This window comes from Lycorma delicatula, chromosome 10, assembly GCF_047948215.1.
Source record: "Lycorma delicatula isolate Av1 chromosome 10, ASM4794821v1, whole genome shotgun sequence".
NCBI classification, from domain to species: domain Eukaryota; kingdom Metazoa; phylum Arthropoda; class Insecta; order Hemiptera; family Fulgoridae; genus Lycorma; species Lycorma delicatula.
In genome coordinates, this window is record NC_134464.1 from 42,892,891 (window position 1) to 42,919,551 (window position 26,661).

The 26,661-nt window shown below is 30.1% G+C and overlaps 1 protein-coding gene across 1 annotated transcript; it reads right to left on the bottom strand.

Annotated features, from left to right (window-relative positions):
- Positions 1 to 971: 971 nt before the first annotated feature.
- On the bottom strand, positions 972 to 25,220 carry LOC142331449 (uncharacterized). The gene is made up of 4 exons (XM_075377370.1): positions 24,245 to 25,220; positions 10,449 to 10,572; positions 4,434 to 4,489; positions 972 to 2,007 (listed from the first exon to the last, which is right to left on the bottom strand). The coding sequence occupies exons 1-4, from the start codon at positions 24,926 to 24,928 to the stop codon at positions 1,870 to 1,872; spliced, it is 1,002 nt and encodes a 333-aa protein (XP_075233485.1). The 5' UTR covers positions 24,929 to 25,220; the 3' UTR covers positions 972 to 1,869.
- Positions 25,221 to 26,661: the final 1,441 nt, after the last annotated feature.

The window sequence follows — 26,661 nt, forward strand, 5'->3', positions numbered from 1 at the left end:
GCCGTAAGGGGCTTGCTGATTTGGTTATTTGGTACACCACTGGTCACAACAGTTGCCTTATCTGTCTGATTTTTTTCTTGTGGGAGTTGTGGAAGACTCCATTTATGTGCCCCCTTTTTCACCAATTGTGACGAATTTCAAAACTATATAATAGCAATGGCTGTAGAAACACCAAACATGATTGCCTGAGATGGGAAGTTTAAATATTCATTTAAACTTGTCATTTGTGAAAATTAGAACTAAATCTCACATTCAAGAACACGTATTTTATAATTCACTGCAAGTTTATAAGTTCATTTGTTTAAAAGGTAAAGCCTTTTGAAATCTGATGAATTTTTTTGAAAAATGTTCTAAATCACAGATGTTACAGGCGGATTTTATTTAATAGTAATATTCAAAAGGTTTCACAGATGTGTTCTTGGTCATATAAACGTAATACAAAATGCCAAAACAGAAGTCATGCTTATTTCATCTAGTACTAGCCATGACTACTCAACAGAAGGCACAGTATGTTGAGTTACTCATACAAATGAAATTGGATCAGTGGTTCAATGAAAATTTAGAGCACAATATAATGGACACTACATTACAGCCAACTATTTGTGCATGGTATATTAACAATACCGAGTATGGTTAGAATATGCACTGTATCAAATTTATTAGTAAGGATATTACTTAATGACATTGTAAATTTTTTCTTAAAAAATGAAAAAAAAAAAAAAATATATATATATATATATATATACACACACATACATACAAATAAATGGTTTCACTACAACAGTTATCTGAATTAGAAAATGCAAAAAAAACTTTGGAATACTATATATGTAAACTCATAATTGTTATAAGCAAACATGTTTGGAAGATAAAGAAGTAATAATAAAGTAGCAAAAAAACTGAAGTATTATTCACGTATAATGCAAATCACGAAAACATAGTAATTTAGGTATACTCAATCAGAAAAAGTGTAATGGTAACAATAAACCATATTTATTATATATTAAATAATTCACTTTTTTAAAAACTCTTTCTGAAATGAAACATGAAGAATTCATAGATCCTCAGGTATTACTTTATTATTGGCATATCATAAATCAGTTTTCTATGCTGAACGGGTATCTGAAGTTCCAATGCATGTACATAAGTACTCTGCAGATACTAATCTTTTATTATAAACATATAATCACTTCATTAATAAAAATAATCAGTTAACATTTATATTATTAGATCTAATAAAAGTTTTATGCTATTATTATCATCTTATGTAAATCACAAATGGTAATAAAATTAATTACAGTAGGATATTAAATTTTAAAAACAATAAATAACAGTAATAACAAAATTATTAATTTTATATACTTCTTCACAAAACAAATCTGTTCTGATACATTTTATGTATGTAATAATTTTTATTTTAATATTAAACAATATTACCAATATTTTTGTAAATCACTTTTCATGTAAAATAAATTATCTGTTTGTTTAAAAAAATAATAAAACAAAAACAAAATATGCTAAATTATTTAACAAAAAAGAACATATAATTTATTTATTTAAGTATTTATTTTTTTATTTTGCACTTCACATATTAGATAAATATATATTATTTACTTAGAAGATGTAACAACTCTAATGACACTGCATCCTGTGACCTCTTTTTAATACATATAATATATGCACATATACATATATACATATTTATACATACATTTTTATACATATATATTATATATATATATATATATATAAGTTGATGAGCAGCAGAGCATTAATGGCGCAATTGATTAGGAGTAAAAATTAGCGATGTTCAGTGTTGTTTCTATCTGAATAAATATTTATTTTCTGGTTGGTTTATACTGACTGTTTTCACCTCAGCCAAAGTTTTAATCGTAGAGCATCAACACCATTCAGGTAATACCTGAATAATCTTTTATCCCTGACAAATCCAAGATTTTCATACAATCTTAAAGCCGGTTGATTTGTTATTTCTGTTTCTAGAACAACCTGTAACAAAAAAAGAAGATATTAGTACTTAAAACAACATTCAAGATTTGACATTAAATAAGTCAGCCAATGAATTGTCAAACAGTAACTACATGCATTTTATATATAAAAAATAAATTTATGCCACAATATGAAATATTTTACACATTTCAATGTTGATCTGTACATAGAACTCGCAATTTAAAAAAACTGTTGTTATTCAGAAAGTTTTCCCTACCAAATGGAAACAATGAATATGATTCATTGTACACCAAACAAAGGGTAAATTAATCTCTTGTCTTTCTTTCAGCAGGTACAACAAAGCAGCAGTAGTCTAAGTTACTTTATGAAAAACAAAACATCAGACAATTCATTGTTTACTGTAAACACTACAGTAAATACAGTAATTTGAAGGGCTGACATCTATACTTTAAAGTGACAGACTAATATGTGACAATGAAGAAGGTAATGGGAAAACAACACTCTTTACATTTTCTAATAAGCTTGGGTCTATACGCTGTACACAACATGGCAATTCAAGTCATGGCATGTATTTATAAACGTTTTGTATAAGTTAGCCACTTTTCATACACCCAACACACAGACCAACATTTTACTTAGAAAAAAAAATTTCCCATATGTCTCTTGTTATGATCTACTGACATATATCTTTATAATAGATGCCACAATCTTCTCTCTACATTCTTAAGATTGTTCATTCTGAACTTGCAATTTACATAATTTTTAACATCACCCTCTGTTACATCCCATACTTAGAAAAGCTTTTATTTCTTTTCTTGATGAATAAACGTTCAGATGAATTGGTCATTTTCAATTTTTGATATTTCCCAAACATAAAAAAAGTTATTAAATAATAGTCAGTACACTAATTTATCATGAAATAAATTAAACTATATGAATGAGATAAGATCAGTATCAGTATGATTCCACTGTATTTTTGGCTCAAAATTAATATCTAAATCAACAATTTCTGTCAAAATTTTAACACTGGTAAGGCAGAGTGAGTATCTTTATGTATTTATTCCTCAAGGATCATAAAATATCATGCATTTACATTTAAATATGTACCCAATACATTCATATAATACATGTATATTTAATTCATTTTAACTAGATTATGGAATTAAAATGAGTTTTACTGTGCGAGCAACATAATTTGTCAAAAATACATTTCTTTAACAGTTAAATTTTTAGTTACTTAAAAAAATTCCATGTCTGAAAATTTTGATTAATAGTAGACAAATTTACAGAATATTTCAAAATGAGATTAATGGAATGGTAAAAAAAATTGTTATAAAGTACAGAAAAAGTACAAGGGTTAAAAGAATCACATGCCAGGAATCAAAAGGTTGTACTGCAACCCAAATGTGTTTCTATAGTTTCATCTGTCATATCGTTACCACAATGACAGAAAACCATTCAATGACCTGTTAAACAGCTACTGTTAAATGAATAGCCAGCAGATATGTCTTTTCATAACCTTAGTATCTCACTGTCATATCATTGTACCAAACTAAGATAGAATTGTAATGGATGTATTACAATGACCAGACAGAGCTAGCTATAACTGCAAAATGATTGCTAATTTACTAGTTTCATTAGAAATTATATTTCAGATAAGTTTATTTAATCAATGAAATGTGACTGACTCCACCGCCAACATATAAACATTTAAAATAGCAGAATATCATTTCATTTAGTAAAAGTCAGGATTTGATGTCCCTTGTAATAGAATTAAGTTTTTTTTTCTGAGAAAATGACGACAGGGAATTATTACAAACTGTAATGAACTTCATACATTCTTACAATCTGATTAACAGTAATTCCTGGAACCTTATCAATGTAGCAGCAATTTATCAACATAGTAGTAATATATAATTTCATGAAATTTTTTGAGGATTGAGTGTAGTTTGTTGACTAATTTGATCTTGATATCTCTTATCTGTTGAGTTATTAGTGTGCTTTAAAAAATAAGATTTATTCTAATAAACCCATCCTCCAGATGAATTAAAAATAAAAAACATTCAAAACTCAATTTCCAATATTTCGAAAGCAATACTAAATGAAGGTTTCAGCCAAAATGAAAGACACATTCATTCAAACATGCACTGAGGTGTATGCCAAAAATGTTTTAATATTTGTTATAATGTTGTAAATGGCATTTCCAAATTTGTTTTTAAATAGTATTAATTTAAAAAATTTTTTAATTATTTACATTGTCAATAATTAATTAAATTCATCAAAAATAAAATATTATGTGGCTATGAGTTGTGTCTTTTAAAATGATTATATAACACATAAAATATTTTCACAAAATTAACTAAAGATGAAGTTACTAAAGATAAACATAAACTTTATAAACATTTCAGTATTTTAGTACAAAAAATTATGATATTAATTTAATAAATAATAATAAGTTTTATTACCTCATCAGCATCATCAGCTACCATAGCACGAATTGCCTTGAGAACCAAATTAGACCCTACAGAAAAAAAAAAAATAACATGTCATTCGTCATAAGATTTTATGATCTAAACTGTGTTTTATTTATTTTTACCGAACCCTTGTAAATAACTGGGTATTTTTTTTATAATTTGACACAGGGCACCTTGGGAAAATTTGGATTCAACAGGGATACTAAAAATTGAAAACGTTTGAGATTCAGTGATGTACACTATATTGAATTACAATTATCCAAGAGTAAATAAAATATTCACTCCACAAACAACTACTTACAGGGATGTCTGTAACATTTGATAGTTATAAATCTTATAATTTTATCAAACATGGCCTGTTGGTATGACTATACAATAATAATAATTTATAAGAACCACTTACAAACACTTTTTTTTGTATATGTTCAAGTACCTGATACCAAATCCATCTTCAGGAACTCAAAAAACTTTTATATTAACAGTGGAGGACGCTAAGGCGACATAACTTTTTAAAACATGACGACCACTGTTGTACATTTTTACATTTTACATTAACGACTTACATACGATGAATGAGTTTTAGTTTTTTTAATTTTAAGAAAAATATTTTTGAGTTCCTGAAGATGCATTTGGTATCCGAAAGTACTTAACTCTAAAAAAATTTGTTGGTAAGTGTTTTTTATAAATTATTATTATTATTATATATCTTATTACATGTTTCTTAAGATATTTTATCTTAAGAAGATCCCAAAATAATTCCCGAAGTAATATAATTAAGAAGATTCCCATATAAAATACTGTATGAAATATACACATCCTTTGATATGCCTAGAAACCTGTTTATAAGCTTTAATGAGTTCTCCACGCAGACAGAAATGGAGATAGTAGGAGATCTGAGAGACAGGATTCAGTAAAAATTAATCATATGTAAAAAGAATTTGACAGAAGCAAGGAAGACAGTAGGCATTATTGAATAATAATGTAATTAAAACTTTGTAAAATAGTAGTTAAAGACCTAACCCTACAAGACTTTATGAGGTTCCAAACATCTTCATTCTAGTAATTCAGTTCCATGTCCTTGTAAAGATGTAGAACACGACCTACTAAATCAAGACACAACACTCAGAAGTAGACACCCAAAAAATACAATACTCACACCTCAGTAATACAAATTACATTGTTTCATCAAAGTGTTAATGAAATGTAAATTAAAACATTTTCTTGAAATCCCATAATCTAAAACTGATACTTTACTCAAAATTTTCACTCTCAACATATGTTAATAGACAACACATAAATTCAAGTCTAATTTAAGCACCTCTCATAAAACAAGTCAAAACTTGGGAAAAATGCTGACATAAATGTATTACATCTGAAGGAGAGTAAAATATCATATTTGAAGGTGACAAAATCACAAATGAGAGAGAGAGAGATTAGATACACAAAATTTATAACAAAAAAAACTGTAGTTTAATACAATGTAGAATAAAACAATTATGAAATTATGAGTCAATCATATCCTCACATGTGGTAAATGATAGAGATGATTCAGAATCATAAGGATAACTCCCTCCTCTATGAATCATGAGACCTTGCCGTTGGTGAGGGGGCTTCTTGAGTGCTCAGGGATACAGAGCTGGACCGAAGGTGCAACCATATCGGAGAGGTATCTGTTGAGAGCCAGACTAAGGAATGATTCCTGAAAGAGGGCAACAGCTCTTTCAGTAGTTGTTAGGGGCGTGAGTCAGAATGACATAAAGGGCCATATCAACATCACTCAGTCCTCTGAGTACTGCGCAGCTGAAAGCAATGGAAAAATACAGCTGCTTTTTTTCAAAGAAAATGTGGCTCTCTGCATTTTCATATAGCAATGATGGAGGCGCCTTCCTTGGTAAAATATTCCGGAGGTAAACTAGTCCCCCGTTTGGATCTCCAGGTGGGAACTACTAAGGAAGAGGTCACCAGAAAATTAAAAAATAACATTCTACGAGTCGGAGCGTGGATATTAGAAGTTTAAAAAAGGTTGGTAGGCTAGAAAATTTAAAAAGGGAAATGGATAGGATAAATGTGGATGTAGTAGGAATTAGTGAGGTTCGGTGGGAAGAGGAAGGCGACTTTTGGTCAGGTGATTTTAGAATAATTAACTCAGCTTCAAATAATGGGCAGGCAGGAGTAGGTTTCATAATGAACAAGAAGATAGGGAAGAGAGTAGTAGAGTATTTAAAAATGCATAGCGATACAATCATTGTAATAAGGATAAAATCAAAACCTAAACCGACAACGATTGTTAATGTCTATACGCCTACAAGTGCCCATGATGATGATGAGGTAGAGTGTGTATACGAAGAGATTGATGAAGCAATTAAACACGTAAAAGTAGATGAAAATTTAATAATAGTTGGAGATTGGAATGCAAGCATTGGAAAAGGCAAGGAAGGAAATATAGTGGGTGAATACGGGCTGGGCAAAAGGAATGAAAGAGGGGACCAACTTATAGAGTTTTGCACGAAGTATAATTTAGTAATTGCCAACACCTAATTTAAAAATCATAATAGAAGAATATACACTTGGAAAAAGCCAGGCGATACTGCTAGGTATCAGATAGATTATATCATGGTTAAGCAAAGATTTAGAAATCAACTTGACTGCAAAACTTACCCTGGAGCAGACATTGATAGCAACCATAATTTGGTGATAATGAAATGTAGATTGGGGTTTAAAAAAGTGAAGAAAAGGTGTCAGATGAACGGTGGAATTTAGAGAAGCTGGAGGAAGAGGAGGTAAAGAAGATTTTTGAGGAGAACATCGCAAGAGGTCTGAGTAAAAAAGATAAGGTAGAAAATGTAGAAGAAGAATGGGAGAATGTTAAAAAGGAAATTCTTAAATCAGCAGAAGCAAACTTAGGTGGAATAAAGAGAACTGGTAGAAAACCTTGGGTTTCAGACGAGATATTGCAGCTGATGGATGAACGTAGAAAATATAAGAATGCTAGTGATGAAGAAAGTAAAAGGAACTATCGGCTATAAGAAAGGCTATAAAAAGGAAGTGCAAACTTGCGAAAGAAGAGTGGATTAAAGAAAAGTGTTCAGAAGTGGAAAGAGAAATGAACATTTGTAAAATAGACTGAGCATACAGGAAAGTTAAGGAAAATTTTGTGGCACATAAATTAAAATCTAATAATGTGTTAAACAAAGATGGTACACCAATATATAATACGAAAGGTAAAGTCAATAGATGGGTGGAATATATTGAAGAGTTATACGGAGGAAATGAATTAGAAAATGGTGTTATAGAGGAATAAGAGGAAGTTGAGGAGGATGAAATGGGAGAAACAATACTGAGATCTGAATTTAAGAGAGCATTAAAAGATTTAAATGGCAGAAAGGCTCCTGGAATAGACGGAATACCTGTAGAATTACTGCGCAGTGCAGGTGAGGAAGCGATTGATAGATTATACAAACTGGTGTGTAATATTTATGAAAAAGGGGAATTTCCGTCAGACTTCAAAAAAAGTGTTATAGTAATGATACCAAAGAAATCAGGGGCAGATAAATGTGAAGAATACAGAACAATTAGTTTAACTAGTCATGCATCAAAAATCTTAACTAGAATTCTATACAGAAGAATTGAGAGGAGAGTGGAAGAAGTGTTAGGAGAAGACCAATTTGGTTTCAGGAAAAGTATAGGGACAAGGGAAGCAATTTTAGGCCTCAGATTAATAGTAGAAGGAAGATTAAAGAAAAACAAACCAACATACTTGGCGTTTATAGACCTAGAAAAGACATTCGATAACGTAGACTGGAATAAAATGTTCAGAATTTAAAAAAAATTAGGGTTCAAATACAGAGATAGAAGAACAATTGCTAACATGTACAGGAACCAAACAGCAACAGTAATAATTGAAGAACATAAGAAAGAAGCCGTAATAAGAAAGGGAGTCCGACAAGGATGTTCCCTATCTCCGTTACTTTTTAATCTTTACATGGAACTAGCAGTCAATGATGTTAAAGAACAATTTGGATTCGGAGTAACAGTACAAGGTGAAAAGATAAAGACGCTATGATTTGCTGATGATACAGTAATTCTAGCCGAGAGTAAAAAGGATTTAGAAGAAACAATGAATGGCATAGATGAAGTCCTACGCAAGAACTATCGCATGAAAATAAACAAGAACAAAACAAAAGTAATGAAATGTAGTAGAAATAACAAAGATGGACCACTGAATGTGAAAATAGGAGGAGAAAAGATTATGGAGGTAGAAGAATTTTGTTATTTGGGAAGTAGAATTACTAAAGATGGACGAAGCAGGAGCGATATAAAATGCCGAATAGCACAAGCAAAACGAGCCTTCAGTAAGAAATATAATTTGTTTACATCAAAAGTTAATTTAAATGTCAGGAAAAGTTTTTTGAAAGTATATGTTTGGAGTGTCGCTTTATATGGAAGTGAAGCTTGGACAATCGGAGTATCTGAGAAGAAAAGATTAGAAGCTTTTGAAATGTGGTGCTATAGGCGAATGTTAAAAATCAGATGGGTGGATAAAGTGACAAATGAAGAGATATTGCGGCAAATAGATGAAGAAAGAAGCGTTTGGAAAAATTTAGCCAAAAGAAGAGACAGACTTATAGGCCACATACTAAGGCATCCTGGAATAGTCGCTTTAATATTGGAAGGACAGGTAGAAGGAAAAAATTGTGTAGGCAGGCCACGTTTGGAATATGTAAAACAAATTTGTTAGGGATGTAGGATGTAGAGGGTATACTGAAATGAAGCGACTAGCGCTAGATAGGGAATCTTGGAGAGCTGCATCAAACCAGTCAAATGACTGAAGACAAAAAAAAAAAGGATAACTCCAAAAAGGAACTATACAATATAATGAAAAATAAATATTATGATAATGCAAATAATAATAAAAAAAAAAAACTGCTAGAAATTTAACTACTGGAAAAACTGAGAGATTTTGAACTATTATCAATGATGAAAAACAAATTGAAATAGTCAAAGAGTATACTTCTATCAATGTAATGACTAAAAGGATTAGAAGAATAGACCAAGGAGTACTATATTATATAAAATAAGTGTAAGTATGCAATTAGTGGAAATAGGGAGTGAGCATGAAGACAAATCTAAAGTTCTTTAAAAGAATTAACTACCTTCATTAATCAACAATTCTTAAAATATTTGAACCACCCTCAATAAACATTTGAAAAGGATCTATCAAGAAAGAAGATTGTTTCTCAGAAGAACATTAGTAAAGACTATAACATAGCAGGGATTCATGCTCATAAAGTTTTAGAAATGAGACTAAGACAATTTAGGGAAAAGAAGACTACTCACAATGTGAAAATGAGAACATGGAAATAAGACAAACCTAAAAGAAGGCTGACCCAAACCAGTATGTTAGAAAGCCAAGCTCAAGGCCTCTAAAGTAATGCATGAATCATAAATGGAAAGAAGTTTCCAATAACACAAAAATTGGCATGATAAGGAATATATTTGGAATGGAGATAACAAGATAAAATAGGCGAAGGCCCCAAATCAAATACTGAAATACAGAAAGTTATACACCAATCCAAGAAATCACAAAATAAAAAAAAGATATGTCATAGCTGCAATAACTGAATTAACAGTGACTTTTATTTGTTGTTAATTATATGCCTTTTAAAATCACTTTGTATAAATTCCTCACAAATATTATTGTCAATTGAGTAAATAAAATCATACAGGAAATAACAAATTGATGGATGAATCAGTTTTTTTTTCCTGAATCCACTTCTAAGAGAAATATAACAGCAAAAACAATAATCAAGTTATAGCAACTACCAAATATACACTAGCTTACTAAGACTAGAGCACTATATTTAACGTCATTGTCTTTATAAAAGCTTAAAGTATTTAAAAAGACTATTAAAACTGACCTGTAGACGTAATTATATATGGATGATGTCTGAAGCTAGTACAAAAGTTACAATATAAAAATAAATATCTGTGAGTTATTACAATTACCTATTTTCTTTTTCCTATATTTTTCATCAACTGCTAGCATAGCAATATATCCTCTCTTGACCACCTTACGATGAATATCCAATTTGCAAACAATCGCACCTACACATTTACTTCCGTCCATTGCCTAGGAAAAATAATAATAAATTTAAAATAATATAATTTTCATTACAAATTATTAAACAGTAATATATCTTCTACAAACAGCTATTCTACTAATGTTCAAATGATGTTTCTTAAATATCTGATATACAAATAAATTAAAATTAAATAAACAGAAAACTTTATCTAAGTTTACTTCGCAGGCAATAAATGATTTTTTTTTCCTGTTTAGCCTCCAGGAATTACTGCCAGGTATTAATTCAGAGGATGAATGAGGATGATATGTATGAGTTTAAGTAAAGTGTAGTCTCCTATAGTCTCAAGTCGACCATTTAATCCCCAAATACTGCAACTTGAAAAAAAATGTTGTTCAAACAAAAATCTTCAAAAACTAACACAATAAATTTAATGAAAATCAACCTACAGCAATTTATAAGAAAATGTTATAAAAAAATCCATAACATCGTTCAGGAAGACTTAAAAAAAAAATCATTTATTTCTTCTTCCCTTATCTGCTCTGAGTAGGGCTATGGGATCGATCATAGATCACAATCTTGTTTTACTCCTCCATCACTTCTTTAACAGAAACTAAACCATAACTATTATAACTGAAATAGAACATCTGTAAGATTAATCTTCTTATCATACATATTTCTGATCTGAACTTATATTGATAGAAAAAAACAGATTTCTAAGTTTTCATGAAAAATATTTGCTAATTGGAAGTAGTATAAAACACATTAACTAGTTTACATTGTACAGTTTTAATACAGTCTCTCACCACAAACTTGAGTAGAAAAAGAAATACTTTAGTTACAGCATTAAGCATTTAACAGTCTAATCAAACTTTAAAATTTTACGGAATCTTTTTTAATATGAAGAGCAGTTTAGACAGCATATAGTAGTGCATGTAACACATTTTATCAAATAAATAAAAATTTATATAAAATAAATAAATTTTATTTAATAAAAATTTTAATATTCCTTAATCTAAGCTAGTATGCCACCAATTACAAATGATTTTACTGTTCTCAAAATCTATACTGTAATACTACATAGCAATTAAAAGGTTGGTATCTTACATTTAACCTAAAACTGTCATTTATCAAATTACTCAAAATATCTTCTAACAAAAAAACAAACACCACTTCAAAAATCTTACAAAAAATAATTTTATGATTAACCATATAAAAAAAAAGTTGCATTGAATAATTATAATCAGGCCGACACATAAACGCTCATCATTCTGCAGCAAGTTCACCCAAACTCATATGTCTACTGAGGGTAAACACTTTAATCATAGTTTTTCTGCTCTAAAAACAAGGCTTTCAACAATTAGACCTTCACCACCAATTTTTCCCCTTTCACAAACTTCCATAAAAGTCAGCATACACTTCATCCACAATTTGCTTCAATAATTCTATTCTCATTCAAACCACCTACTGATGTTAGTTTGGATGTCTAGAAGTAAAGAAATCATAATGGAGTATCATAATGGGAGAGGCAGTTTTAATCTTTCCAGCCTTCTTTTATCATGTTTATCTTAGAATGACACTACTCTTTCAATGCTGCACTAAACATTATCTATTATCATCTGATATACAACCACATTCTGACCATAACTTTAAGTTGAAACTACAATTCAATTCACAAATTGCCAATGAGAAATTTTCAAGCACTGTAATTCATTGTTTAAGAATTCCAAATATCTCTCCATGACACGTTCTAGTATGAAAGAGCCTATTTTAATTGGTTATCGATCATGCCACACCAAAGGTTCACCAAAAGTTGTTGGAACAGCATGTGGGTTTTCTTCAGACTACTGATGTGAATTCCAAGTATTATTTATGGTGTCATGGATATTAGTAGCTTCATCTGAAAAGTGTGTACAAAATTAAGCAGTAATTACTGTTAAACCATTGACAAAACTGCAGTTATCTAGTACTTAGTTATCTAGGTCACCAAACTGGAAGTGTTGAAATTTCTATACATGAAAAGGATGCTATCCATCAGCATGTAATGTCCTCCATACTGTATTCTTCATGTGCTTGTTCAAGCATGAAGCCATACTACATAAAGAATGTTTTCCCTTTTAAAATAATGTAACTGTTAATGTACAGAGGAAATATAAGCACTGGGAACTGTACCATTCTCACAAAGATCATTAAATGCTTTACAGTTTGGTACAATTCATCCAAGATACATATGTTAGTATTCTTTAACTGCAGCTGGAGCACTTCCATCACAAAAGCCATACAAAAAAAATCTTACCAACATATTCTGCATGAGTAAAGAGATGCAGCATTTTTCAAAACAAAGAATTCAAAACAGATTTTCACTTTTTTAAATTCTGATTCAATTGGAAAAATGTAGATCCAGTTTAAATATAACAAACACAGAAACACTACATAACGATTCTCAAAAATAATTAAACAAAATCACAATAATGTCAAAAACAAATGAACTGCCTAATGTTTATTATTAACTCGTAACCACAATTTTATAACAATGATTAGTATTCAAATTTATTTTGAAGCATACAGTTAGTATTGCCAACCAAATCTCTCAAAGGTCTAAATTTAAGTACTAAAAACAGTTGTTTTTAATTTTTACAAATTCCTAACACTTTTTGTTAAAATTTGTTCTATTTTGTTTTTAATAATATAAGTTGATTTTTTTTTTATTCTCACACACTTTATTACATCAATTTACTCAGAATTAAATCCTCAAGTTTTGATAATAAAATTTATGCATCTATTAGTTACTTAACAAAGTTTTAGGACTTCAAACGAAAAAAAAAACTTGACAGCTGAGGACAAAAAACTCCTCTAATAGATGGGTATCTAGAAGAAAATCTCACCATTAATAACTGAACCAAATCCTTATTACCTAAGAAAAAATATTTCACTCTCTAAAATTCAAAATTAAATAAATAATTAGCTATACAGACTGCCTACATGATTTTTACTACAATTTAAGAATGTGTTATATCAGGTGGCAAAGAACATGATATAACTTTTATTGAAATTTCAAATAAAAGTTATTCAACCTCAATAAAAGTTATCAGAACCTTTTATTTAATATCTAAAACCTAACACCAGCATCTGCAAAAATGAATATGTCAACCATTATACTGACTAGGGCCAAATTCCTCTAAGTTACTTTCAGAAGTAGACTAATTTGACTGAAATTTATATATTCAATAATTAGAATACCAGCATCTAAAAAATTAAAAATATACAATAACTTAAGCATACAGTAACTGTTGATAACTTACATTATCAACAGTGTTAACACTTTTATGTTTATTTTTTATCATGTTTTTTTTTTTTGTACTATCAAAAATGACTAAAGTGTTATTAACATGACTACATGAGAAATACAATTTTTTTAGAATCGAGAACATTAAAATGCTGCAAAGAAGCAAAATTATTGCATTAAATTTATTTTGAAAGAAAACTGTGTAAAAAAAAACCAAAGGTAGGTAACTAATACAGAAGGTTTACAATTTTAAAAATTGCAAAATACCATGTTCAACAAAATTTACTATCTAAATGTAGCAATCAAATTACTATTAACATTCCTGGTTTTAGCTTCATGAAAGCAATTATGAAATTCAGCAGTCGCCCCATACATTCATCTTTCTTAGCCATTCTCCAGGCTTTGTTTGAATTTTTTGTTACCACTATTATTACTGTCTAAAATATCTTTTACTACCATTGTTATTACCAACCTCTATTAATATGTTGACTCTATCGTTTTGATTTTGTCAATCCTAGATGGTTTCTACAGACTTATGACAAATGTTTCATAAGTCCGATAAAATATAAAGACAATTTTTCAGGAAATTTTTTTTAATATTTTTGAAAAGATATAATTTCTTTTCAAGTCTATACACTTAGCCCAATGATGATCAAGTATTTAGATCCCTTTTTTACACTATGATGTTTTCTTCTTTTGATCCCTAGCTGGCATTTGGATTAGATCGACTCCTAAGCCTGTATGCTGCTGTGGGTGCCAGTGGTTGTTTGATTTCACTAACAAGATGCTTCCATGCATGGCAATACATGGCTGTTGTGCTGGCATCATTAAGGTCTAGCCTGCAGTTTTTTATATCATCTACGTGCTTGATCAGTGTTTTCTTTGGAGCTGTATGCTGCGCTCTCCAATGAGTGGGTCGTTCATGTCACAGGAGTTTGTATGGATGGTAATCGGTTTTCACTCAGTCTGCAGATATGGCCAAACCATCACAGTCTTCGATTGTTGGCTGTTATTTGCAGTGTTATGACAGATATCCTCATTTCAAATATGATCGCGATGTGAGACTCTGATGATCTGACATAGGTTTCGCATTTGGAACTCAGGTTTGCCTTAAGTAATGTGGCTACGTTTCTTCTCCGTACAATAAAATTGGAAGGATCAGGATTCAGAAAAGATGAACATTGGTCTTCTGCGAGATGTTGCTTTGTTTCTACAAGCACCATTTCAGGGTAGCAAGAGCTGCTTAACCAATTCGACTGTGGATTTCCGGTGTAGCTGCTACTTTCTTCTCCTGGACTATGAAGCCAAATGTTTGAATTTTGGCACTTGTTCAATTTGCACACCATCCATTTGGAAAATGGCAGTGAGCCTTCTGTTGTTAGCACATGTGACTTATCCACATTTATCTTTAGGCCATAAGATTGGGTAATCCAGGAGACATCATCCTCAGCATCACTATTGGTGAACATGCCACTGTCATTGACAAACATAAAGTCAGACAGAAGGCTAGTCTCTCCAAACTGAATTCCTCTTCTCCCCTGGAAAACTCATTTCATTATGGAGTCAACTACCATGTTAAAGAAGAATGGGGAGGCAACATCTCCCTGGCGGACTCCTGTCTGGATAGAAATCATCCTGTCCTCAGATAGCTCATTTCAAATGCGTATCTGGGTCGACAATCCATTGTAGCTCTCCTGGAAAAACTTGATAACTTTAAGAGGAATGAGTTCTGTCTCCAATGCCTGCCAAAGTGCCACCAGTGGATGCAGTCAAAGGCAGATTGAAAGTCGATGAAGATGATAACTGCTTGTTTTCCACACTGAATTCTTTCTTCCATTAGTTGGCAAACTGCAAATATTTGGTCACAGAATCCTTGGTTTGGTTGAAAGCCAGCTTGCTCCTCGCAGCTTGTTTGCTCACAAAATTTCTGCAAGCATGACTGGATGACTTTCATGGAAACTTTGTCAACAATTGATAGAATACTTATGCCATGGTAGTTCTTGCAGTCTTAAATATTGCCTTTCTTGTGGGTTGGAATGATGACACCCTTTACAGGTAACTGGTACACCTTTTCTATCCACCAGATGGTTTGAAGGAGCACATGAAGTTGCTGAAGCAGAACTACATCTCTGGCCTTGATGGACTCTGCGGTGACCCCATCTCCTCCAGGCGCTTTTCCATTTTACACAAGGATGGATGGCTCAGTGGTTGATTCAGCATCAGACATTTGGAACTCAAGCAGCTCAACATGCAATGGCTCCACTAATGGTTCTTGTGGTGGTTGTGATTATAAAGCCTTTCAAAGAACTGCCTCCAGCACTTAAGGCACTCAGCTGTTAATCTTACAAAAGTTCCACCATCTTTTGATATCTCTGATGTATTTTCAGTCTTCAAAATGGGAAGATCATTCAGCAATATTATTTTGCATAAATCTGTTTCCAGCAAACCGCCTTTTCAATAATCTTAAGTGCTAAGTCTGTTAAGTAAGAGGATGTGAAAGAATTTTGACCATAATTTGAACAAATTTTCTGCTGCAATTGCAGAAGAGTAAGCAGGTATACCTGTTTTGTATAAATGTTGTATTGTCTTGTATTAAATTGTCTGGGTATTAAACTTAATTTTAAAGGATTTTTTTGTGAAAATGAACCAAAGTTGAAATCACTGAAGTATGATAGCCATAACTTCATACATCAAACAAAGACTTTCAGCTACCATTTTCTTCACATGTAAACAAAGAGTAATGTTTCTAGCAAATTATGTTTTGTTGGCACAAAACTAACAAAAAAATATTCAAGCACTAAAAAAATATGTTGTTTACACTTTAACCAAAAGACACATACTGATTCTTAAAGCCTAAAGACACTTTCTATGCTGAGTACTGTTTACCTTTCTTTTTGATTTATAAATCTATAAATCATGCTGTAAACAAGAAACAGTACTGTTCAGCGGTTTTCCTAGATGTTAGTCAGGCTTTTGACAAGATTTGGCATGTAGGGTTGCTCTTTTACCACATGTTTTCTACGTAGTGCTGAAATCTTACCTAGAATACAGATGTTTTCAGGTTAAACATAGAAAGGTTTTAATGGGTTTGTTCCTTATACAGAGGTACCTCAAGGAAGCCTTTTCAGATGCAGTTGGCTTTAGTATGAACTGAAAACACCTGGTGCTAATTACACAATCTCTTGTAAATCTCTCTTTAAAATTAAGTTTAATACCAAACAAATGTGGTAGTTTTTTTTTTTATTTCCTCATCTCAACAATCCAGATAAGGTGCAAAATGGTGGCAAGTTTTCAATTTACAATTCTCCAGAAAGGCAATGAAAATTATACCACTAACATCCCAAAAGGCAGTGGCCATCACACCTTTCCTGCTGTTGAAATGATTTTCTTGTTCTTTGGCACAAGTTCCCCTAGTGCAACTCACTATTTTGAGTGTTCTTTGGTTTCAAGTCAGAAAATGTTTCTTCAACTGTTATTAAATGGTGCAAAAATTACTCTTGATCAAATGAGACTTCCAAACCACGCTTAAAATAATATTTACTTATTTGCGCTTTTTAATTAATCGTGAGTGAACAACTGTCAACAACAGAATTAAAAATTTATCTGACTGAAACTTGAAATATGCTCCCAGTGGAACTATAGAACTAAAGGAAAATACAAAAGACTTTAAAAAAAGTACTACAAGCACTAATTCTCAACTTTGCATGGACTTATCAAACACCCTTATTATTATTAAGGGTGTAAAATTACTGCTAACTATTTTTAAACAATAGTATTTAAAAATACTACTTTTAATATTTACAAAGTACTTTTAGTGTTTAAAAATACTTTTTAATAGTAGTAGTATTTTTTAAATATAAGTTTAAATATCATGTTCATTTAATTTGTTAATTTGTAATTAATTCCTACACATCGTTTTTATCATGAATGCAACAAATGTTGTAATTTTAACATTGCTATGGTGTGCACATCAAAATTTAATCTTTATCAATCAATAATCAATAATAATTATTAGTTTTATAAAACATTCAGGATTTAATCATAAACAATACTAAACATTCATATTTTTAAGATTACGCAATTCCTAAAAAAACTGAGTAGTCCTCCAAATTTAAATAGTCTTAAAATTTGTCTATTTTTTAATAGACAAAGTGATTCCTACAATAGATACCTTCAAGTACAAATATTTCTGAACATATTTTACACCAACATCTAGATAAATTCTACAGAATGTGTAACTAGATTACAGTAAAAGAAACCACAAATAAACTCTTCTATTTAGAGAGCACTGTCACTAAATGGTATGAAGCAATGTATACATAAAATCAGATCATCATAAAACCACGAAAGGAAGCTTTAATTCAAACATTACAGAGTAATTAGTAATATGAGGCAAGAAAAATTAAAAATTACTAGTAACGAAAAAGTCAAGGACAAAAACACTAGCTTCACATACACACAAGAAAGAAACTCATAACATGAACATTTTTAATACCAAAAAGAGCAAAGAGATTGGAACGTATGAAAAAGTACTAGGAGGGTCGTAAGGCCCAAATAGTCCCTATGAAGAGACTTGGATAATGGTCTGACTAAAATAATCCTATGCTATCATAAAAAATGAAAAAAATCATTCGACTTTTTTTTAAACTTTAATTTAGACACAATCTATAACGACTTAGAAACAACCCATCATCAAATACCAATGATATTTTTCATATAAACACGAGTAAGAATAAAACCATACTTAAAATGTGAGCTATTCTCAATAAAAAATGATCTTCTAATAAGAACAATGCTATATTTGGGTTCATAATCAACATGCTTAAATTAGGACTGTCAAAAACACAATACAAGTTGTGAACCCAGGTATTAATTATCTAGTGACCAACAACAAATTAACTTTAGCTTAATTTTATAAAACATAAGAATCGGTTGATTTTTTTTTTTTTGCAAAAATAGACATAGATAAATGATTTTGAAGATTTACTATAATCATACATAAAATCTTCTTTTGAAAATAATAATTTTTCAAACATCAAATATAGATTATTTTGATAGAGAAAATATAGTTTCTCCACTAGAATACTGCAAATGCAGCATTTGGAGACATACAAAAAAACTTTCAAAACGTAGCATTAAGTGGGGTGTAAATTATCCAACACAGATTTTTGTGGGTTGGGAGTCACTTTTTTCTTAAAAAAAAAAAAAAAAATTCTTTTGACATACCTGTTAAATATATATATATATTATATGAAAAAATGTTTATCTATACATAAATAATTAAATCTGGTTTTAATCCATAAATAAACAACTAGTTACAGTACATAACACTCATTAATTAACAGATTAACATGAAATACTAATATACTAATATAGTATACTGTACAAAGAAGCCTTCTTTGTCCCAGAAAAAGCTCACAATCATGCTCAGTGAATCAGAATCTACCTGACTTTTTTATTTTGATTTTGAAGGGATTACTGAACGATTCCTCTAATTGACTGGCATCTACTTAAGAGTAGTTACATGTTTTATGATCCAAACATCACAATAAGAACTTCACTGCACTCTTGCTTATGTTAACTAAGAAATTGCAAGGTCACTTCCATTCACTCTGCCCAATTTTTTTCAGATCATAATTGAAGAACAACACTAATTTTTTTTAACCCGGATGCACACTGACAATTTTTATGTAGGATAGATCTTGAAATCTGAGGAAATAAGCTACGTAATCCACCAATCATCTTATTTCATAATGCTGAAAATACCATTTTTTAAATGGTACTGAGAGTTGAAAACATAACAAAAGCAATGGCATGGCTGGATCATTCTGAAACAAGACTTTCAAAATATTATAAACTATGGAAAAACCATAGTTTGAAAAAACCATAACTCAACACGCTGCGCATGTTGAGTTATAAGGATCATACTTTAAAGGAAATAAGAACTAGTGCAATAAATGTATTTATTCTGTTATAAATGCATTTATTTAGTCCCTTAATATATTTAATTCCTTAATAAAAGATATTTTTCAATAGATCTGGTATTGCTAAACTACATAAAATCTGAACTGGTACATTCTAAAGAATCCCAATAATCCTTTCCATTTCGATGAACAAACAACAGCCTGTCATTCTTCAACAAAAAAATAATGCAATAAAAAGAAATTATGACAAACCACCTTTTTTTGGTTACAAAAAAAGGTGTAACCGCTCACAGGTCCGATGAGCGGATGGGGACTCCAGGGCTAGCATAGGTCAGAGGGTAAAATTAAGACCGCAGACACCTGGCCATCGTGCAGGGCCTAGGGATGACATAGTCGGGTCTGGTTACCCCCTTTCAGGGATTAGAGGAAGGCAAAATAAAGATATAAAGATCAAAAGATCTGACCGTGGGGGAGGGGGCCGAACTGCCGTGACAGATTTTACTGCCGATGGGCAGGGAGGCTCCCTTAGAGTAAAAGGACACTTCCCTGGGCTGAGCTTTACTTAATTGTATGTCCGACCCAGGGGAGTAGGGTGGAAAAAAAGACCTAAACACAATGCAAATAAAAATTAACAAGATAAAATTCATTATTTAACAGCTACTTCGAAGCTAAAACAATTCTTAATGATAGTTTTATTACATATGTTGTCCATTCTTAAGGCAACAATAATAATTAACAAATAATATAGCAGAACACCAAAAAATCTAAACAATTAACAAATTTTTAAATATAAACACGTACAAAAAAAAAATTGTTACTATGCTTTTATTTCTATAATGCATTCTGAAACATTTTCCCATGAAGACAAATTTAAATTTAAATTAATGACTGAATTAATTAACAATGGTTTTAAGAAAATTAAACAAATAGATTACTGATAATAATTTTCTTTATAACATTAATTTTTCATGGAGTAGATAGTAAATTAACAAACAATAATATGAATTAGCAATTATTCACATGTAGCATTTTATATCAAGTTTTATAATATCCTGGCACTTCTTTAATTTCAATGGGTGGCAAGTGACTGCATGTACAACAAATTTAAATAAAGAAAGGCTGTAAATATCACCAGAAATATTAACAAAAATTATGTAAAATATATATTAACTGTGATGGCAACAAATATGATGAAAATTAAATTTATACTTTAAATATCAAACACTTATTTTCAATATAAAAATTATAATGTAACAATGACTACATAGTACTTCCAAAAAAAAAGGGGGGGGATAATAAATATTATCATGCTGGTTGCACTCCTATAATAAATGATAATTCAATTATAAGTAAATATTTGACAAAATATCACGTCTTTTTTTAAATTTCAACTTTTGCAATTTTAAAAATGTAATATTTTTTAATGCAAAAACTGATAATGAATTTTTTCAAAAATGAATATGATCACTACCCCAATATTTGAGCCAAATTTGAAGAAAATCGATTTGGTCAATCATGTATAAGACCAAAATCAGTGTGACACAAATATGTAGATATACGTACATACATATATATGTTTTTTTGGTCTAGATCATTCATTCTTAAAGTGGGCAATAACACCCCCTTGTGGGTGCTGGAGGCCTTCAGGAGGTTTAGGAAGGTAATGACTGATTAAAAAAGAAAGGCAAAAATTATCTTTTTCAAACTAAAATTAAATACCTACCACACTAGAACAAGAAATTAAAGGGACACCTGTATTTTATGATAAAACATTATTGTATTGCTACTTAACTACTTTAACTTTACAACCAAGAGGCTTATAGACGAACAAAAAAAAGTTAAAGCTTGAATAGTCTAGTTTTTGACAGTACACTTTAGATTTCAAAAATCATCAAATTAAAAATCGGTGAGAAGAAACTTTTTCTTCATGTTTGATCAAACGTATGGAGGGAAATGAGATTTTTTTTTTAGTAAGCTGCATTAAAATCTTTTAAAAGCTTAAGATTCTAATCTTAATTTATTTTTTTATGCATCTATGATTTTTCTGAACCGAAATATTTCACTTTAAAGAGAAAAGGCCACTTTTGTCTTTAATGCTGCAAATCTCTCGATCTAAGCAATGTACTGATACAAATAAATATGGAAATTAAAGGGTTTTGATCTAGCTTTAATGTTATTAACAAACTTGTTAAAGCACATCAGATTCATCTCCACATTAATGTACATGTAATTTTTCAAATGAAAGCTTTGTTTTAATTACTGTATTGTTATATTGAATATGCTATAACTATTGTTTATATAACTATATAGATACAATTGTCATTTTTTGAAAGCAATTTTAATAAAAATACTTCCAAATATGATTAAATATGCATTTTAATTGCTCTCATTTAAAATGTAAGTTTCAACTCAAAAAACATGGTATGCAAGTTTCATGCTATGTTCAAAAGCAATAATTGCAATTTTTGTTTTTAAGAGCGCATCTTAAAAACAACAATTGCAATTATTAACAGATGGTAAGTTTAAAAATTTTGGGGGCACTAGAAAATTTCTGATTCTTAATGTGGCTGTGGCAAAAAAGTTTGATAATCAATGGTCTAGATGAACTACTTAAACCATAAAACAAGATTGGCAAAAAAAATATTCCATTTTTGACGTGATCACCATACTTTCCTCTTTAATAAGCTATTCTCATTATATTTACCAGGAAAGTAAAAAATATTGTAACATAAAAAAACATAAAACTTCAATCACTTTTAATGTTGCAGAATTTACTTACATTATTTGTTACTATTATATAATGTAAAATAAAATGATTATGGCAAAATATGAAAACAACATCGAAAAAAATTCCAGTTTTAAAGTAATTTTCAACTGCCAATTCTTCAAATACAAAAATATACAATATGAGCAACAGGTGTGTAATGAAGCATCATTTATAAACGTTTTCTACTGAGCTTAAACAAATTGAGATACATGTGTTCATGATTTATATTTGACTTTTGTAAAGTAAGAGAACAATTTCTACAACTGGTTCTGGAAAGTAAGGCAAAAGAATCTAATCTGATATTCAACTCAATTAATTTATAATGAAATATTGAAATTACTGCTATTTATGTTTAATGTATCATGAATATAAGTTACTTAATTTCTGGTTTTTAAACATCAATAAAAAAATACTATACATGCTGATCTACCAACACATAATTACACAACTTTCTAAATGACTAAGATATTTTTAATTAAAATTGTTATTTGTTGTATAAAAACCACAACAAAATTTAAAGGTAATTCTGAGTAATTACTTGATCAATTTCAATTTTGTTCATACTTTAACATACCATAGTAGATAAGGTTAGGATCATGGAAGCATAAGATCTAAATGTTAGATCTAAACCAGGTTTGGTTACTATGGGTCAGCAGTAGGTTTGGCAACTTGCTGCCCAATATAATAAGTACTCTAGTCAAATATTATAATTTTTGTGAGTTATTGAGACCTGTTCAGATTTTAATACATTCTGAGGAAAGAGGTTAGGATTACGGTTAGAATTAGAGTTAAGGTTAAACATTTGTATTAGTTAAGGTTTGAGTATGCTTAGGATCTTTCCTGATCTTAAGCATACCAACTATAGATAAACTAAATTACAATATTTTTAATATGTACTTTAAAATCATTGAATAATTTATTATTAAGTAAGAGAATAATCCCACAAAGAATTGAGACTTATTGTTGTAAGATCTTCAGAATTAACAAACATTATATAAACAGAAAATAACCTAAAATATAACTCCATAACAATAAAAAGTAAGCAAGATGTTATCTAGTGAAATGATTTAAATAAATACAAATGTCTGCACAGAGTTTTTTATCACATATGTGAATATATTTGTGTATTACAATAAATAACTAATAGAACAATATATTATCAGCTGCAAGCTACGTTAAACATAGAAGTCTGTGGGGAAAAAAAAATTGTAAGAGTTACCAGGAGTAAAATTTAACACCATCAAGTATAGCTTATGATGGAACTTCATACTGTTGAGCAATACCAATAATGTAGATTAATTATGACACTTTACTTACACACTGAATGTAATCAGCCAGAATAGAAAAAATGCTTTAAAAAGCAAACAATATCTTGAAAAATGTCAATTGCTGTCAGACTTATCATTTGACTTTCTGATCTATATGGTTTGTGCATTAAACAAAAAGAAAATTGAATAACACACTATTTAAGTACGTTATTCATCAATATAATGACAAGCTCAGAGAATTTAAATAGATTAATATGAGTTAGTTTATGCAAAAACAAGCAAGACACGACAGAAAACAAAAACAGTAAATTTAAACATAATAAAAATCAAAACAATTTGAAATTAATAGGCTTAAACCAGCATTTTGGGGGCTAAACTAAAGAGTTTGGATATTAAGCTAACTAATTTTAATGAATACAATAATATTTCTAATAATAAACATAAATATTCAAAAAACCTCAAGAAAAATAAACTTACCAAAAAACATAATTTTGGCCAATTATGAATGAAATATCTGTAAGTATAAATTGAATAAGGTTCAGAAAGGTCTTTTTGAATCAGTCTCATAATATCTGGCATTTGTAACTCGGATTCGTAAGACACATATTCTATTTGGGAGTTAGACGATGGTGAAGAACTTGTATCTTCGGTATTTGTTGAATCATTAACTACTTCATCCTTTTTAGAAACATCCTCATCTGTGTTCGTAAAACTGTCAACATTGTTATGATTACACTCTTCTTCAGAATTCACTTTTGTACAATGTTCTGAATTATTTTCACTAGATTTTTTAACACTTTTACTATGACTAGAACTATCTGAACCGAGCAGATTATCGCGTACAGAAGAATTAGGTATATGATCTAATAAATGTGATAATTTTTCTCCGGATCCTATTTCTAAACCGTTTATAAGTCCATTTGGTCCCCCATGTGTGCCTTTCAGATTCTTTTTAGAACTCGAAGAAGCCACCTGATTATCTTCAGTTTCGTCATTCAAGGTAGCCGGCAAAACTGTAATGTTACGGTTTTTATCTTCCACTGATTTTTCTGATCCTTTAGTATTTTCAGAAAGGCAACTCGACTGTTCCAAGTTCCCTTTGAGGTCATGAGTAAGCCTAACATTACAATCATTTTCCACTATCCCTTCACACTTTTCCATCTTACAATTCTTATAAAGCTGAATTTGTTTGATTTAAATTGTCATTAATATCACGCATTAAAACAACCGTAATTAACTAAATCCGTGATAAATTACTGCAAAAACGCAATGCACACATCTCGTCACGATAACCATATTGGATTTTGCAAGAACTTATGTCAACGCCATTTAGATATTACCAATGAACAGCTGATTACAAGAATAACCATATTCAGTAATTCGAAAAAGGTATATTTGGTCTAAACGAAAATACGCATACTAATAATTTAATAGCATGGTCTTACAAAATCAGTTTTATAAGTTCCATTTTACTCATAGGTACAGCTTTAACAGAAGTTGTCTCTGAAGTACCTTAAGATGTTACTGAATGACTGAATCGGTACCATATACGTACCAAAAACAGTACGTATTGAAGTTTGGTAAATATTTTGAGAACAAAAATTTTAAACTAAAAAAACATTTCCGTTTATTTTTAACTACACAATAGCTGCAAATGATATTCTTCTGCTGAATATCCTCTTTGATGTGAAGAAACTACCCAATACCTCGCATATTCGAATCGACTAGAACATGTTATTTTAAAGCAACTTTTTTTCAAGAATACGTTTAGCAAATAAATCGTATTTTCATTTATAAGCCAATAAGATACACTGATGCAGTCACTTCATTCGTAATAATCTTCAAGATATTTAAATTGCAAAAATAAATATATAAATGTATGTTTGTCGCAAACTTTTGATGTATATTATTTCTGTTGTATATATTACATGTCTTAAAAAAAGTGTGTTCATAATTACTGGTTTCTATTTTTTAACGACATTTTTAAAACAAATATTTTTCTTTTTCTCTGAACAAGCCAGTAATACACTTGAATTATAAAAGCCTATAATATTTTCTCTTGACTCTTCTCACTTTCAATTTCCATTATTGTTGGCCTAGATTCTGAACTTCATTTGAATGAACCCATAATCTCACATTGTGACGGAGAGGCATTACAAAACACATTTAAGGTCACATTATTAATTACATGGTGTAAGAATTTTTAGCTACATTAAGTTCAAAATCTAGGTCAACATTCCCATGAAAGATGATTTTTTAGTTATACTAACATCAATGAATTTAAGTTAATCAACCTCTCTTTGCTTCCTATATGGATTACGGAAGCAAAAAAAGAAAATAAATATGAGTTAGCCTATATTGGCTCAAGAAACATGAATATCATTTTTTACCATTAATTATGACTATTATTTTTTGGATAGAAACTACGTAAAAATATTTGCAGAGTTCATCTAGGTTTTTATTAGCATTCAGAAGGGAGTATCGCCAATAAAACCTAAAAGATCCTTAAAAAAATGTTGATACATTAACATAAATTAAGCAGAGAATTGCCAGAGTCAAAAGTCACATATTCTGAATTCCTCTTACAAATTGGGACTTAAGAAACCACTCAGGGTATTGCCTCTATTCCACTTTTATCAAGTTCTTGAGTAATATTTCTGTTTCACATGATCAATCTCACCTTTGAGAGGTCCAAAAACAAAGCTACGCATCTTTACAACTTTTCATTCCTAAAACCAATTTTCTTTTTTCATTAATTGTCAGCGAGTGAAAGGTTTATTAACAATATGCAATAAATTACTAATTATCATCTAATGTTCAGGAGAAAATGAGCTTCTGATTGATGACAATACGAGTATAGTCATTACAATAGGAAATGCAAAATTTATTTCATC